The 15721-nt window shown below is 58.4% G+C and overlaps 5 protein-coding genes across 5 annotated transcripts; 2 read left to right on the top strand and 3 right to left on the bottom strand.

Annotated features, from left to right (window-relative positions):
• Positions 1 to 323: 323 nt before the first annotated feature.
• EsH8_I_001585 (uncharacterized protein) lies at positions 324 to 587 on the bottom strand (the record flags this gene model as incomplete). Its single annotated transcript, XM_083268998.1, has 1 exon — positions 324 to 587. One exon carries the CDS (start codon positions 585 to 587, stop codon positions 324 to 326), a length of 264 nt encoding a protein of 87 aa, XP_083119436.1.
• Positions 588 to 1076: 489 nt separating this feature from the next.
• On the top strand, positions 1077 to 2105 carry EsH8_I_001584 (uncharacterized protein; the record flags this gene model as incomplete). Its single annotated transcript, XM_083268997.1, has 1 exon — positions 1077 to 2105. The coding sequence occupies one exon, from the start codon at positions 1077 to 1079 to the stop codon at positions 2103 to 2105; it is 1029 nt and encodes a 342-aa protein (XP_083119435.1).
• Positions 2106 to 2484: 379 nt separating this feature from the next.
• On the bottom strand, positions 2485 to 4822 carry EsH8_I_001583 (outer membrane protein Iml2/Tetratricopeptide repeat protein 39; the record flags this gene model as incomplete). The annotated part of the gene is made up of 2 exons (XM_083268996.1): positions 2485 to 2803; positions 2877 to 4822. The coding sequence occupies 2 exons, from the start codon at positions 4820 to 4822 to the stop codon at positions 2485 to 2487; spliced, it is 2265 nt and encodes a 754-aa protein (XP_083119434.1).
• Positions 4823 to 8776: 3954 nt separating this feature from the next.
• On the top strand, positions 8777 to 9362 carry EsH8_I_001582 (ubiquitin-conjugating enzyme/RWD-like protein; the record flags this gene model as incomplete). Its single annotated transcript, XM_083268995.1, has 2 exons — positions 8777 to 8800; positions 8898 to 9362. The coding sequence occupies 2 exons, from the start codon at positions 8777 to 8779 to the stop codon at positions 9360 to 9362; spliced, it is 489 nt and encodes a 162-aa protein (XP_083119433.1).
• A 952-nt stretch (positions 9363 to 10314) lies between these two features.
• On the bottom strand, positions 10315 to 13047 carry EsH8_I_001581 (uncharacterized protein; the record flags this gene model as incomplete). The annotated part of the gene is made up of 1 exon (XM_083268994.1): positions 10315 to 13047. One exon carries the CDS (start codon positions 13045 to 13047, stop codon positions 10315 to 10317), a length of 2733 nt encoding a protein of 910 aa, XP_083119432.1.
• Between the last annotated feature and the right edge of the window lie 2674 nt (positions 13048 to 15721).

Genomic DNA, 15721 nt, shown 5'->3' with positions numbered 1-15721 from the left:
TTTTGTTTTTCGAGGGGAAAGGAAACACAGTCGGGGTTTCTTTGTTTTTCTCCTCCCTTTTCAATTTGCGCGCTCCCTGATGCTTGGTCTGTTTGGCTTGGGCCTTTGCATTCTGGTATCCCCACGGCGAATTTCTCATGCCGACTCTCGGTGCATGGCGATGCTTTCTCGTCTCCCGAATACATCAATGTCGAAGGAGAACTACCTAAAGAAGGCATGTTGGGTCCTCCGATGTGTATCGCCCAGAGAATCCATCGGCACTGTATTCTTGGAGTCGTGCCTTGGGTCCTACGCAATGCAGAATCGGTGCATCTAAAATTGCGTCAAGACTTCCGCGGCATTAGAAGGCCGCCGGTCAGGATTTCCGACTCTTGAAACGCCGTGGCATGCTGCGAAGAAAATGTGATCGACGGTGTAATGCCCGACCCCTCCCAAAGAGGCATCGGCGTCGACGCGCTTGTCTCGACGAACCTGCGCCCGGCTCCGGGCCGGCCGAGACGGACCTTGGTGGAGCCACTGGGCCGGAGCGCCGTCAGGATGACAGACCGACGTCCCATTGGCGTCTCTGTAGAGAAACCGACAGCCATTGACGGGGTTCGCAGATAAGACGTCGAAACGGGCCAAATGCGCACCTCTGTGCAAATCCCCAGACGGCATTTTTCGTCGCCTGGTGGTGTGTATGCGAACGTGGGATTTCCTGTTTGGGGCAGCTCTGTGCGCTAATCCCGGGTGGGACGCAACGGTCGGCCCTACGTCATGGCTACCAACAACGCGGGCCATCGATGCTTATGTACCACGTCTTTCCTGACCCTCGACGACCCAGCGGCATCGCAGTGGCCATGAGCTTTTTCGTCGGGCTGCTGAATCCGTCACCGCACACGACCCTTGGACCTGGCCGACGTTCCCGCATCCGCCTGGATCGCGCTTTAACCCGCACGCCACGCCAGCCAGCTAGCTAGCTCCCTTTACCCGCCCGGAGCTCACTTACACGGCTCCCGTCACTCACTCACTCACCACCACCACCACCACCAAAAAATCCGTCACCACCAAAAAATATTAACGAAATACAACCCAAAATGGACATCCTGCTCTCCCTCCCCATATTCTCCTACTTCCTCGCCCCCTCGGTAACCTCCTGGACGACCTCCCTGAACCTCCTCTTCTTCTACATGACCTGGACGACGCTGGTCCTCTCCCACGGGGCCCTCAAAATCCAGCTCCTCGGCGCCCTCGCCCTCCGCATAGTCCTCTGGCTGCTGCCCTCGCTCGTCTTCCTCCTCTTCGACACCCTCCTCCCCTCGCTCTCCGAGTCCCTCAAGACCGGCGGCGCTTCCGCCCTCCCGCCGGCCCACGGCCCGACCCTCGCCAAGACGCTGCTGCTCGCGCTCTTCAACCTCGCCCTCTCGGCGGGCTTCGAGGGCGCCACCGGCCTCGCCTACGCCTCCTACTTCCACGAGCCCCTCTTCCGCGCCTCGTCCGCCCTGCCCCTGCCCTTCCAGCTTCTGAAGCACGTCGCCCTCCTCATCGCCGCCCGCGAGGTCCTGACGTACTACGTGCACGCCCGCGTCCTCCACCCCCGCGGCGGCGGCCGCCGCCCCCCGTACTCGGGCCGCGTCGCGAGGCTCCACGCCTCGTACGCCCACGCCCGCGCCGCGCCTCCCTTCTCGCTGATGCTCTACGCCGACCATCCCGTCCCCTTCCTCCTCCACCGGGTCGTCCCCGTCCTCCTCCCGGCCCTGGCCCTCCGCCCGCACCTCCTGACGTACCTGCTCTTCGTCGGGCTCTGCGCCGCCGAGGAGACGCTCGCCATGTCCGGGTACAGCGTCGTGCCGGGCATCGTCATGGGCGGCATCGCGCGCCGCACGGCCGTCCACTACGACGGCCGCGGCGGCGGCGGCAACTACGGCGCCTGGGGCGTGCTGGACTGGGCGCACGGCACGAGCAGGGGCCCCGACGCCGTGGGCGACATGCGCGCCGAGGCCGAGAAGCACCGCGTCGGCGAGCGCGGGGCCAGGGCCGCCGGCGAGGGCGCCGGGTTCCTGCGGGACGGGGTCCGGGAGCTGCGCAAGGGCCGGAAGGGGAAGAAGACCGGCAGCAGCAGCTAGCGAGTGGGGAGGGTCACAGGGACTTTCTACTTTTTTGTGTGTCTTTCATTCTTCTTCTTTTTTTTTTCTTTTTTTCTTCTTTCTATGAGGGGGGTTGGTTCCCCGGCGTGGGGTTCGAGCGGGAAGCGCGGCAGGAATTCCATTTGCTTTCTTTATATCTCCCGGAGGATACATGCCCGCCTTCCTCGCCCGCCCAGAAGAAGAAAAAAAAAGGAGGTAGCCAACGCGTCTAGAAATATTATATACTGACGAGGCTCACAGCCTCCATCGTCACTCGCGCGCGCCGGGGCGTGTATATGTGTGAGATCCCGGTTCAAATGCGCGTCCCCCCCCTTCAGAGGCCCATGTATAACACTCCCGAATAAAGGGCCTTCTTCGTCTATGCCCACTTGTTCTTCTTGTTGAACCACTTGAGCGTCTCTAGAGCTGCCTGCACGCGCATGCCCAGTCTCGCGTCGAAGACGAACGCCTCCCACGCGACGACCTTGTCGAGCCACTCCTGGCACTCCTCCGTCTTCTTCTTGCGGTACTCCGCCGCCGCCTTGGCCTGGCCCTCCTCGTCCGCCGCCGCTGCCGGCTCGTCTGCCGCCGGCTTGTGTGCCTCCGGCTGGCAGCACTGCGCCCAGGCGATGGCCGCCATCTCGTAGTGCGCCATCGGCATCGGGTACTCGTCCCTCGTGGCACCCTTGAAAGCCGCCCTGTGATTCGTGTTAGCTTGCGGTCTCGGGGGGTGCGGGGGGCCGGCGCATCGCGCGCCGCGTCTCGACTCACCTGTCGGCGTTGAGGACCTCCGTCTCCAGGATCGTCCTCGCGTCCTCGAACCGGCCAAGGGCCCTGTAGACAGCCGCCAGGCAGATGGACCGGATGGACGCCTCGTCCACCGTCTTCTTGACCTTCTCCACCGCCTCGGCGGGCATCGTGCACCGCTCCCACTCCAGGCTCCCGATCGACTGGTGGAGCTCCTCGTCGTTCATCCTCTTGGCGCCGTTCCACAGGTTCACCATCTCCTGCGCGGGGCTCACGGCGACGGCGTCGGCCAGGTCGATCTTGAGCTCCTTGGCGCGGTCCTCCCACTTCTGCACCTTGCGCGTGATGAAGGTGTCGAACGGCAGCTGGCGCGCCATGAACTTCTTGCGCCCGGCCACCGTCGGCGCCTTGCGGAACAGCTCCTCGACCTTCTTCTTCCTCCGCCGCAGCTCGTCCTCGTCCCTGCTCTCGGCGTGGAACGCGTCCCGGTACAGCTCCAGCTCCGCGCAGCCGGCCATGTAGTAGTACAGCGTGTGGCTCCAGTCGTTGAGCTCGAGGCACCGGAGGAACGTCTTCTGCATCAGCTCCCAGTCCTGGTGCGACATGGCGGCCAGGGCCAGCTCGAAGCAGTTGAGCGCCGTGACCTGGCGCATCTTGGACTCCTCGCCCGTCGTGAGCAGCTGGATCGCCTCGGCGAGCCGGCGCTGCTGGCCCAGGACCCTCGACTCCTCCACCCGCCAGAGGCGCGAGTCCGGGTACCGCGTCCGCATGGACGCCAGCAGGGCCTCGCACTTCTTGGCGGGGTACCCCACCATCTCGGCGTCGGCGTCGAAGTCCCGCTCCGCGGGCGTGATGTCCGCCTGCCCCATGATTCCGTTGTAGTAGCCCAGGAGAATCAACCCCGAAACGGCGCCGTTGATGTTGTCGAACTGCGTGCTCCTCCACAGCATCCGCACCCCGCGCTCGCGGTCGCCCCTGAAGCCGACGACGTACAGGAGGCGGGAGAAAGCGGGCGGGACCATGCTGAGCATGAACAGCAGCATGCCGAAGCACATGTTGGCGCCGCTGTGGATGAAGGCGTCGATGGGGTTGGCGAAGACGCCAGAGTCCGAGTCAGAGTCGTCGGCCAGCTGCGACGAGACCTGGAGAGGCGCCAGGTTCGCGTCGCCGGCGGGGGTTGAGGTGTCCGAATCCAAGCTGAGTGCGGCCAGGTCCTGGGCCGGGGTCTGCGTGCCCGAACCGTCCGACTTCTTCTCCGCCGGCGTCCCGGCGCCCGACTTGAGAACCTCGCTGGCGTCGACAAACTCGGCGTCGCTGTCGCCGTTGCGGTCCAGGTCGGCAAACTCCTCGTCGTCGAAGCTGCCGGGCATCTTGTCCTCGCTCTTCCGTGACGACAGAGGCGGCGGGTCGGCCTTTCCCTTCTCCTTTTCCAGGGCCTTGGCCTCCTGCATCATGATGCCATCGAGAGTGACAAAGGCCTTGCGCAGCTTATAGAAGCCCTTGAGGGCCTCGGTCAAGCTCTCGTGGAGGACGGCGACGACGGCGGCCATGAGCTGGGACTCGGCGTGGATGAGCAGGAACTCGGTTCCTGGTGAGTAGATCCTGCTGCTCGTGGCATTCCCTTCGCGTTCAGCCTTCTTGTAGTCCGCCCACGCCTTGGCCTCAGTGTCGGCCAGCCGTTTTGAGGCCTCATTCATGACCTCCTTCTCAAAGCCGAGGACGGAGCGCAGGAATGTGGTCATGGACATCCCCAGCTGGTGAAATGCCGAATCGCCCTTTCGCAGACGCTCCTCGGCGCCGTCGATGTCGTCGTTCATGATGAAGGCGGCGGACACCATGGCGTCCTCGATATCGGCCATTTCCTTAGCGGACAGGTCCTTGGTGGACAGATTGACCGATGACGCAGCCGGGCTCGCATTGCTGCTCCCCTTGGCCCCCGAGGAGCGGAACCATGAACCGAGTCTACTCATGGCGACGACGATGAGGCCAAGAAATGCAAATACGGAACGCGGTCAATCACGAGAGAGAAAATGGTTGTCCGGGGTGGTAGGGGACCCTAATTTTTTTTTTTTTTCTTTCCTTGAGTCGGGGGACTCGGAGTAGCGAGTGCCAGCAGCAGCCGGGAGTGCTCCGGCGAGTCGCTGACAAGAGGGTGCAGAGGGGCCGTGGATCCCAGCGACGGACTTTGGCGCTGAAACACGGGTCGAGATTCCGAGCCTGGGCTGCCGATTGGGGAGAGTGACGTCTTTGAGGGCGAGCAGTGTTGGAGGATGTCTCCCAAGCTTCTTCACTGTGGTTGTGGCAACAGCTGGTGGGAATTAAAATGGGACAGGGTGCGATAAATGGCGCTCGGGAGGACGGAGAGACAAAAGAGGCGAGACTAGAGCAAGAGAGATGGGGAATGGAAAGCCGAAAGCGGCATCTAACCCTGCCACAACGGGGGGGGGGGGGGGAGTGAGGAAGAGGGAGAGGTAGAGGGAGAGGCTTGTGTGTCGGCGAGCTTATGGCGAGGAGAAGCTCGAGTAAAAGAGGCAGGATACGCTTCGTGTCATGGGAAGAGGTAGGCTGAGTGAGGTATGCCCGATGATGACGAAGAAGATGCGGCTGTAGTTGGCGAAGGAAGGACGTTAGAGGTAAGCAACGCAAGTGAGAAACAGTGTGAGCTGAGTAGGAGAGTAAGACAGGTAGGTCCAAAGGCATGGAGGAGTAAGGCAGGGGACAATAAGGCGAGAGGGCGTTGACGAATGAGCACAGAGTTGAATAGGGCAGGGGTGCACGTACTGAACAGTCTCCGAGTCCAAAAAAGGAGCGGTGTCAGATGGGCGAGTCGTTGTCAACGGCCGTCATTGACAGGTAAGGGAGTCGGCGTGGGTGCTTCCTTGCGTAAAGAGGGAGTGAGAGAGAGGGTGTGTGTGTGTGCGTGTATGTGCGTGTGTGTGTGTGTGCGGGCGGCGCGCGCAAGCGTGTACAGCTCACCAAGGGGAAATACACGTATCCGGGCTTCAGGGCATGAAGAAACCAAAAGTCAAGGAAGACCAACCCAGCTGTGGCGCGGGGCACGAGGGAAGGGGGAGCTTAGGCGGGGGGCGGTCGAGTAGATGGGCTCGGATGGATTCCTAGAAATGCAGCTAAGGGCTCCTCGTTCATGCGCCGGCGAGTCCACCAGTCGAGGAATGGGATGGGGTCCGGCGGACGGGACGAGATGGACGCTGTGACGAGAGTCGTGCATGTATTTATGTATGTATTGTCTACGAGGGCTGCAGAAATACAGAGAAACCTGGTCGGCGGGAGCTGTAAGTAGGTAGGTGCTTTGGGGTTGAGAAGAGAGGCGAGGTTGTAGCTCTTCTGGGGATGGAGTTGTTGACGTAGCTATGTGAGCACCTCTGGAAAAGCACATTTGAGGGGAAAAAGCATAGTGCAAATGGGAGTTGACTAGAGCCTTTCCAGCAGCTCTGGACCACCTCACTTCCAGGGATTAATCACTAGCTAGTCACGGAAGGCAAAGGAAATAGAGACGGGGGAAAATACGACGGGTGCAGGAACAGGGTCGTATGCCAGGATTTGACTGGTGGCTGAGCCTTACCGTTCCCGCATCCGCATTCGCAACTTTTTGTCTTCATTGATCCATTGATCCATGGGTTGGTTGATTGATTAATCATTGATCCAACGCGCTGCGGGGAGCTGCCCGGGGTTTTCGGGTCTCTCGGCTGCTGTCAATCCCCGAGTAGCATCGGGGCGCGCGTCCTGCTCTTCCTCCGCTCCGGCCAGTCGGCCACTTTTGAAGATTGTGCAAATCACCCAGGAGAAACATGAGTCCATCAAATTGTTGGCGCACCGAGAGGTTCCCCCGGAGTTAACGTAGCACGTGTTGGTCTAACCCCGTCGTATTATTTTTTTCTTCCCTTTTCTTCTTCTTCTTAGGGGGCTTGGGGCGGTTCTCAAAGTATCCGGGGAGGCTTCTCCTTCACTGTGGCAAGTGGGAAGCCATTCACAACCAGCCTAGGGCCTGGGCATCGCAGATGCTGCAGGCCCAAGGCACCCCTAGCCAAGAGATCATCCGCTACTGCATCTCGCGTTGCAGGCAGTAGCTTGCGGCGGTTCTCCTCGTCTGTCTCTCCCGCCCTCCGGACGGTGGACGACCTAGAGGCTGGCCCGTGGACACCAGGCACACACACACACACACACACACCTGAATCAAGCTCACATGTCTTCGGTTTTCCCAGAGTCAAGGGCAATTTCGGCCCGACCAGGTGACCTGGTTGAGAGCGCGACAAAGAACCAACTTCGCGACATGCATCTTTCATGACCGTCCCCCCACCACCCATGCCCCGACTGCCAGCCAGCTCGGCGAGAGTTGGCCTGACGGAACTTTCCTACCCCCCGTCTGAATCCTCCAGACTCCCCCCTACTGATGCAAGATCCGAGGTGGTAAGCAGGCGGTTACCGCATCTGGCCATGCATGACGTTGCCGGCCTGTCTTGCCCTTTCGTCCTGGCCGCGTCTGTGCCTCGCAAGCAAGCCGCGCCACCAACTCATTTCCTGCTCGCATGCTCAGTCCTCTCCTATTTGCAGTGAGGGTGACACCCGTCACCCATACCGTGCCCGTGATTTTGACAGAGAGAAGGGGGGGGGTGGAGAGAACTAGAAGATGGACGGATCTCCCGTTCGGACACGGGCAGCACTGACTGGTGCGAACCTTGCGCACGACCACGGCTGCCCCGTTCCAAGTGATAGGCTTTACTGTATTATATCTATTTTTTCAGTCTTTTTTTTCACCTCAATATAAAGCCAAGGTGACAATAGGAAAGTGCTTCGGGCATATACCACTTGGTTTGAGGCTGCATGCCAAGACATCTTTGAGTGCTGCTATTGACTACAGTATGCGACTCTCTGTCCGGGGCTAGGGACACCGTTTGTAAGAGAATTACCAAGGTTGAGTTTGAGTTGGAACAGAAAACACTTCTCATATCACCCCCTACACTGGAAGAATCATTGACTTGCGAGACGTCGATGTGAATTGCTGACCTTCAACGCTCGCGAACAACATCTCGGCTGTGAAACGAGCTTCTCCCCCCTCCTCTGCTTGGTTCTCTCCAGGAAGCCAGACAGACGCCCGTGATGAAGTGGGCAGTTGCCAGCGGCGAGTGACTCGGCTGCAGAAATCAATCCATGTCACCTATTCATTCATTCATTCCAGATTCTCTAGCTGGCTGGCTGGCTGCCCAGGGCGTCAAACAAAGGGAAACAAGTAAGCCAGTTGTTTGGCTGAGAGTTTGGCTGAGAAGCTATGCTAGACAGTTCTTTCAGACTGCTATTTCGTTTGCCGAAAGCCCTCTTGCCTTCGCACTGAGCCAGCAGTGACGCTGTACACCCTCATTCATTACTGCCATCCCCCCCCCTTCTCGCCTGTTACAAGTCACTCACTCACTGCACCGCGCCAACTGCCACCACCAGCCCGCCGCCAGCTCCTTCACTCGCGCTGCTTCCATTCCGACTGACCTCACTCACCCCACCACGCCTTAAAACCAGCTACCCCGCCATCGGCCGCAGCCTGAAGCTGACTACTACTTCTCCCCCCCTCCGACCCAAAACCGCCAGTCACAAAACATCGCCCGTCTCGTCTCGTCTAGTCACGATCTTACACTACTGCCGACTATTGATTCTGCTTCACGGTCATTCCCTGTGAGCCGCACCGGAAACCACGCCCTTGCCAATCAGACCCCCAACAGCTCCCACACGACCCTCAAACGACCCACCGTCCCTTTGCCGATCGAAGAGCTTCCAACCTTGAGGAGCACTAGTCTAGCTCCCTCTCCCTCTCTCCCTCTCTGCCCCGGCCAAAGCTCGCCCAACCTTCTCAACCTCTCCTACTGCAACATCACCAACCCCCAAAGGACAAAAGAGAGTCGTCCGCATCGCCCATTATGTCGAGCAAGCGCATCGCCAAGGTACTTTTGCTCCCCATTCCATTCCTCCCCTCGGGCCCTTCCACACACCCTCTCAGGGACACGTCCAAAAACTAACCACCGCCGCCACTCTCGATAGGAACTCACCGAGGTCACCTCCTCCCCGCCCACGGGCATGACCGTCGCCCTCGCCCGCGACTCGGACCTGCACACCTGGCACGTGACCGTCGCCGGCCCCGAAAACACCCCCTACGCCGGCGGCGTCTTCGCCGTCGCCATCAGCCTGCCCAAGGACTACCCCTTCAAGGCCCCCGTCGTCAAGTTCGCCACCCGCATCTACCACCCCAACATCACAAACGACTCCCTCGGCAACATCTGCATGGGCATGCTCAAGCCCGAGAACTGGAAGCCCGCCACCAAGCTCGCCGCCGTCCTCGAGGCCGTCCGCTCCCTCCTCGTCGAGCCCCAGCCCGACGACCCCCTCGAGGCCCGCATCGCCGACGAGTACAAGAACAACCGCCCCGAGTTCGAGAAGCAGGCCAAGCAGTACGTCACCCGCTACGCCCAGGGCCCCGCCAACTTTTCCGTCCCGGAGTCCAAGTGAACGGTGGCGATCGAATTCGCCTCTGAGGCGGGCTGGGGGGCGCACTGGGGCCGGACGCTGAAGAGGGGAAGAAGAAGAACAAGAACAAGAAGGGGGTGGGAACCCCAGAGTAGAAACCAGAGATGGGAGCAACAGGGCCAATACTACTGCTGCTACAAAGACAACAGCGGCAAGGTCAGGCCATGATACCACGGGAGAGAACGTGCTCTTGAGCAAAACGGGCCCGCGTGGCCCTGTGGGCGAGGGACTACAGAGAACTACAAAAAATACGGCGGCGTTTCTTTGCCAAACGGCGAGCATTGGCGGCGTTGGGGAGATGGGAGAATTCGGCATTTCCAGGCGGCTTGATGACCTTGGGAGGGGTTTCGGGATTTCACAACAACAAACCAGAAGACGATGATGGATGGGCAGCACCCCCTCCTCCATGAGGGTTTCAGACTAGATTGCTACAGAAACACACAAATCAACATCGTTCATCTCTCATCTTTTTAGTGAACAAAGCAAAAAAAACAAAAAAAGAGCACACAAGGCTGCGCCCAGCAAAGGGAATAAGTTTCTGCTCAAGGGCGCGCAATTACCATCACATCAAGTGTCATAAAACTGACAAGCTCCAACAGGACGGTGAATCATAAATTTTCCTTGGCCAGCACAAATGAAATCTTGAGCCTTTGTCTATGCCTCTCCGAATCCTATCTACAACTTGGCAAGACACTACTACTTGTCCCCAGTCTGGCACTCCTCAACACATCAGCTCTATGCCGACAGAAAACAAAAAGAAAAAATCAATATGCTAGGGGCATGGCCGCGCCCTCTTCTGGAATGATATCCTTTTGTTCGCTTGCCAAGTGTGCCGCATGCCATGTAGTCATTACCGTAAAATGCAAATCTTCCCCCAAACGCCGTGGCTCAATGCATGCATGCAACTCTCTCTTGGTCCTCCCCGGCGGTGAAATCACATCACCTCTGCCGATCTGCCCAACCTCTTGCGTCCGAAAAGGGTACCTTTCCTACGGACCTCGCCATCGCCCTCGGCAGCGTTGCTACTGCTTGTCGAGACGTTGTACGTTGCGGCTCTCTCTCGCTCCGACTGGACCTTGACGCGCCTCTCTTCCCGCTGACTGTCGATCGTCTCTTGGCTGATGTGGCCAAACCCATTGCGTCGCTTGAAGCATGCCTCCATGAGGCCATTCGCGTCCAACAGACGACGAGGCATTGCCTGGACGATGGAGAACATCTCCATAGGATCCGCAACAGACCGAACCTCGTTCTCTCCCAGCTTGAAAATGGTCAAGGCAATGCGGAAGAGTGTCTTGGATCCTTCGTAGAAGAAGACGTCCCATACTCGCAGCGTGCTCTCGATTGGCAGAGTGCCGATGAAGCAACTCATGAACCAGGCCGTCATGCAAAGTGTTATGGGAGGGAGGTGGTTGGACGAAATGCTGGGCTGGTTCTTTCTCCTGGCCCTGGGCTTCTTTACCGGTTTTGCTGGTCGCACCGCGTTCGGGTCGGCTTCCATATCATCGCCAATTTTGGCCCAGACGGCAGGCATAGACTCCCTGATGGCATTCATCAAGACGCCAAGGTCCACTTTGGAACCCTCGAGGCTCATTTCGTGAGTACCGGGCAGGTACAGGCGGGTGATGACATTCAACAGCCAGAAAGCCTGCTCTTCCGAATCCAGGAACAGGAGAAGGAGACCTGCCAGGAAGTTGAGACTTTGACAATAGCCAATGCGCGGGTTGTAGATGGCAAAAGCGTGCAGCACTCGTCGGAGAGCCGTAATGATTTCGGGCTCGTCCTTGGCACCATCTTCGGATTCCTCCGTTGACTGGCCATCCCGTGCGGGTTCCGTGTTGGGCTTGGATGCCATGCTTGCCGGCTTGAACCTGACGTTATCCGGAAACGTTCGGTGGAGATCTCGCTCAATAGCCTCGACATCAACATCCTTGGCCTTCTTCTGCAACAGAGTGTCATAGAGACCCGAGTGCTTTGCCAGGATGGCAGGACCTCCTGCGTAGTAAAACCAGGCTGCGCCCCTCCACTCGGGGGGGATGCCTTTGCGGACAAACCGCTTCGCCTTCGCACTATGCGGAGGAAACCGCTGAGGGCGGTTAGTCATGATGTTGTTCTCTTTCAAAAAAGCGGTCCACTTCTTGCGACGTCTACTCAAGTAGTCGGAGTAGCCCTTGTCCCAAGCATCGTATTGTGCCCTCGTAATATATTGGTTGGCCTTCTTGAAGCCATACCGGTCCCGTGAGCCCGGCTCTTCGATTTCGACGGGCTCCGACTCCACGGAAGTTTGCACAGAGGAGGCCGATGGAGTGCTCGTCTGTGGGGATGTCGCCGGTGTGTCTTGCTGCAGGGACTTTGCAGAGTCCCGTTTCTCCTTATCGTCCTCCTTCCGGTCGTACTCGAGGGGGCTTGCCTCCTCCGGTAGAGAGGAAGGGTACCCGGATACCCTAAACATGGCTGTGGATTCGCGGACAACGGTGCCCGAGATGGGGACAGCCAGGGAACTCGCAGGCATCGTCAAAGGCTCGCTCAGTGCCTCCAGCATTCTCGTATTGCGCTTGTTGATTTCCGCGGCCGGCACTGGACGTACGTCGTCGTTGTCTTCGGGACTCGAGTCGTCTCGGAAGCCCTTCTCGTACATACCCATGACATCTTCGACACTAAGCTCCTCCCCGTTAGCGTACAGCGATGGGATCGAGCTGTTCTTGGTGAGAACACTGCTTCTTTCCGTCACATACGTTCCCTGTGCACTCGACGCAGTCATTTGAGACCGGTAGCTCGACCTCATCTCGTCTTCCCCACTCATCCATGGCGCCTCCCGCGTGTACGCCGATAGACCGGAACTCGAGCTATCGACACGGCCGTACGCCAATGGGGGGCGGGCGAGGCCTGACGGAGGCGGAGCGCTTCGCAAACGAGAGGGTGCGCGGGGCTCGTAGTTGTCACCTCCTGTGACCGGGATCGAGGCAAACGTAGAGGTCGACCTGGCAGAGGAACCAGACTGGCCCCGTGGACGCGGCCACGCATACTGATGCGAGTTGGGGTCAGAGCGCGGCTCCGAGGGAGAATGGGTGCCTTGCCGAGGACGGTAGGAGTCCTGTATCGGCTGCTTGATGCTAGGCCTCCTCGGGCGAGAGAAGTTGTCGACCTGCATGGTGTCTATCGAGGAACGGTCTTCGTCGTCGTAGGGAATCGGGGATTTGATCGAGCGAGCGAGGGCTCGGCTGGTCCATTCGTCGGCACTCAGATCGTCCTCGAGGTCATGGCCGGGAGTGGGGGCCAGCGAGGGGAAGGTATCGGAGGAGGGGTCTTGGTAGACTGAATCATATGTAGGACGTCGAGGCGACTGCGGCTGTGCCAGGGGGTTGATGGGGTTTTGTTGCATGACAAAATTGGTAGAGCTGTTGGCGAGAGAGTCCCAGCGCGGAGGCGATGTTGGCAAGGGATGTGCTTGTGGTGGTGGGTGGGCTGCCGGGAAGTCGACGTCGGGTTGTTCTGGAACGTCAGATGCTGGGACGGGTTTCGGATGGGTCCGCCTCGAAGCATAAATACCGAATTGGCGATGCTTCATGCTGTTCTGACGGTGCATGTTGGGGTCCTGGTCAGCCATGGCTCCTGGGGCGATCTGAGCGTCCGGATGGCCAGAGTCCGCTGCCACGGCCATGAGGGTCATGTTGATTGACTACCCCCCCCGCCGTTATATGGCAGCGGCAGGTCCTTATCGAGCAACTGGGCTGGCGCAGAACGCGTTGAACTCGCAGGTATTGTTTTCTTCTTCTTCTTTTCCGCTCTTCTATCGGCAAGTGATGGTGGGTTGTGACGGGTGTTACGATAGCGTGGTCAAGTAATGGTGGTGCAGGGTGATTGCGGTAGGGCAGTCAAAGTTGTTCCTGACGGTACCATTGCGGCACATGCATGAACCTTGCGTCTGACAGCGACCCTCTTGAATAGTCTCAACAACAGGCAATGGGCATTGGTCGGGCGGGGCTGGTTCAATGGGCGATCGCTGCTGGAAACCGGGATATGGTGGGATGAAAGACGGTCGGTGCGAAGGTGGTGCAGAAAAAAAAAAAAGGGTGACACTCAGGTCGAATCGAGCAAGGAGCAGTGGGCTTCCAGCGTCACAGGGCGTGCGAAACGAGGTTGATGCCCTGAGAACGGTTCATGCGCATGTAGGCTGGGGGATGGAAGTAAGGGGGAGCTGGAAGTGAAAGATCGACCAGCAGCTGAATCAATGAGCAGCGTTTGGGTTGGAAAGTAGGTCGGGATTTGCGAAACAAGAGACGCAAAAAGTCGGAGACTGCCCAGACAGGCGTAGACGCAGGAGGGTCGTCTGTCGTCGGGTTCGGCAAAGTGAGGAGAAAGGAGCGGTATCCGGCCGGTGCGGTGTAGTATTATTGTGCCTGCCCAGTCGCCGGATGGTATGTGGCGGGTGGTTGGTGGTTGGAGAATCTCTTTTGGGGCGGATGCCTGCTGTCGCAGATGAAGATGCTAAAACTGAAGCGAGCGTTTGGACCCGGACAAGGGCGTCGTCATTGGCTCAAGCCAAGGGCGGGAAAGCGACAAAAAACAACAACAGAGACAGTCGGACGTTGGACAGATGACGGGGGAATTCTTCGACGGTTCCAAAGCGCCGTCTTCTTTTTTGTTTTGGTGGTATGAATGGGCTGGAATTTGTGGCGTCGCCCAGTTTGGAGTGTCTCGGAGACGAAAGAAAGGATGATTGACTCGTGTGTCGGGTGTTGGGCGACGCTGCCACGAGACAGAAGAAGGAACGAGGGTCGCGGACGGATGCGTGATTGGCTGCTGCGTGGCTGACTGATCACCTTTTGGGCGATGCGGTGCAATCGGATGTCGAAGAGTCGAACAATGAATGAGACTGGTCGGACGACGGCGACGGAAGGAAAGAAAATTAAGGCGGGCGCAGAGGAAAAGGAGGCGACGAAGAAGAAGGAGGAGGAGGAGGGTACGAAGAAGCAAAAAGGGAAAGAGAAAAAAAAAAGATGTGATTATTCGGGTGAATGGCACCGACGAGAAGCGATGGCCACTGCCGACAGAAACGGAGAGTGAGAGGGAGGGAAGGGATTGGGTGAGAGGAGGAAGGAGCACCACACCCAGCGATACGATGCCAGTGCTGAGCAGATGCAGATGCAGGTCGCAGGTGCAACAACTGGCAGGTCAGGTAAGGTAGGTCGGCAGGCAGGTAGGCGCAAATAAGTGCAAGTGCAATTGCAGGTGCAGGTGCAGGAACTAGAAAGAGGCCCAAGGAGGGACGAGGGAGGAATTGGCCAAAATGAGGAGATTGGATAGAGTTGGATCATCCTTTCCTTCCCCTTACTCTCTCTCACTTGGCCGTAGCGTGTGGAAAATCCGTCCCAAGGAAGCGGACGGACCAGCAGACAGGACGGAGGAAGGGATCCTATCAAATTCCAGCCATGCCCGAGAGTTATGAATGCGAGCAGTCGCGTCGGCAGCGATGTCTGTATCCGTCCTTTGCACGGTACATACAGATACGACAAATACATACATAGGGCAGCAGATGCAGAGATACCGCAGGCTCCGCAGGGTGACAATGGATGGACATGTGGATGTATCCAGGGCCCAGGACCGACGACCAAGGCCAAGCCCAAGACCGAGACCAACCTGAATCGGTCCCGATGAGGAAGAGGGAGGGAGCAATAGATTTGATGAAACGGTGAGAGTCAAGAGTCAGAGTGGGAGTCGGACATTTCCTTTCCTCGTGTCGTCTTCTCTTTTCTCGGACGCTCCCCCGAGTCTCGTGCCCACGGGCGGTGAAAAAACGAATAAATAAAAAATAAAAAATAAAATAAAATAAAACCAAAACTCATCAATTCGATTCAGCACTCCATCCACGTCGTCACCAAATTTCGCAGAGCGCTACTAAGGTGCCATCCTTCCCCGCAGTCGCTCATCAATCATCTCTCACAAGCACAAGGCGCCCCTGGCACGGTCAAGGCGGTCGGTCAGCAGCGGTTGGTCCATTACTCTGCATCCATGCCCACGGGCCTCCTTCCAGGTCAGTTCCCCGTTTCTTCCTTCTCGAAGCAAATTCCATCACTTCGGGATGGGGGGCCCCAATCGCGAGCAACCTGGTCTTGCTGAGAAGGGGCGACGCTAGGGGCACACATGTGGTAGAGTGTACACTATAGAGTATAGTGCGGATATGGAGTGCGCCATCTAATGTTTCTTCTCATCGCCTCCCTTGCATTGAAAGCCAATTCCACTTTGCGTCCTCGTTTGGTATTGCATATTTGACAGCATAGCAGCGCGCACCTCCAATGATGCCTTGGCCTTTCCCTACCCGGCTGGCCTGGGGAATCCGGAAC

This window comes from Colletotrichum jinshuiense, chromosome 1 (assembly GCF_051148585.1).
Source record: "Colletotrichum jinshuiense chromosome 1, complete sequence".
Taxonomy (NCBI): Eukaryota; Fungi; Ascomycota; class Sordariomycetes; order Glomerellales; family Glomerellaceae; genus Colletotrichum; species Colletotrichum jinshuiense.
Note: the sequence above shows the minus strand (reverse complement) of the source record. Positions and strands in the feature narration are given on the sequence as shown.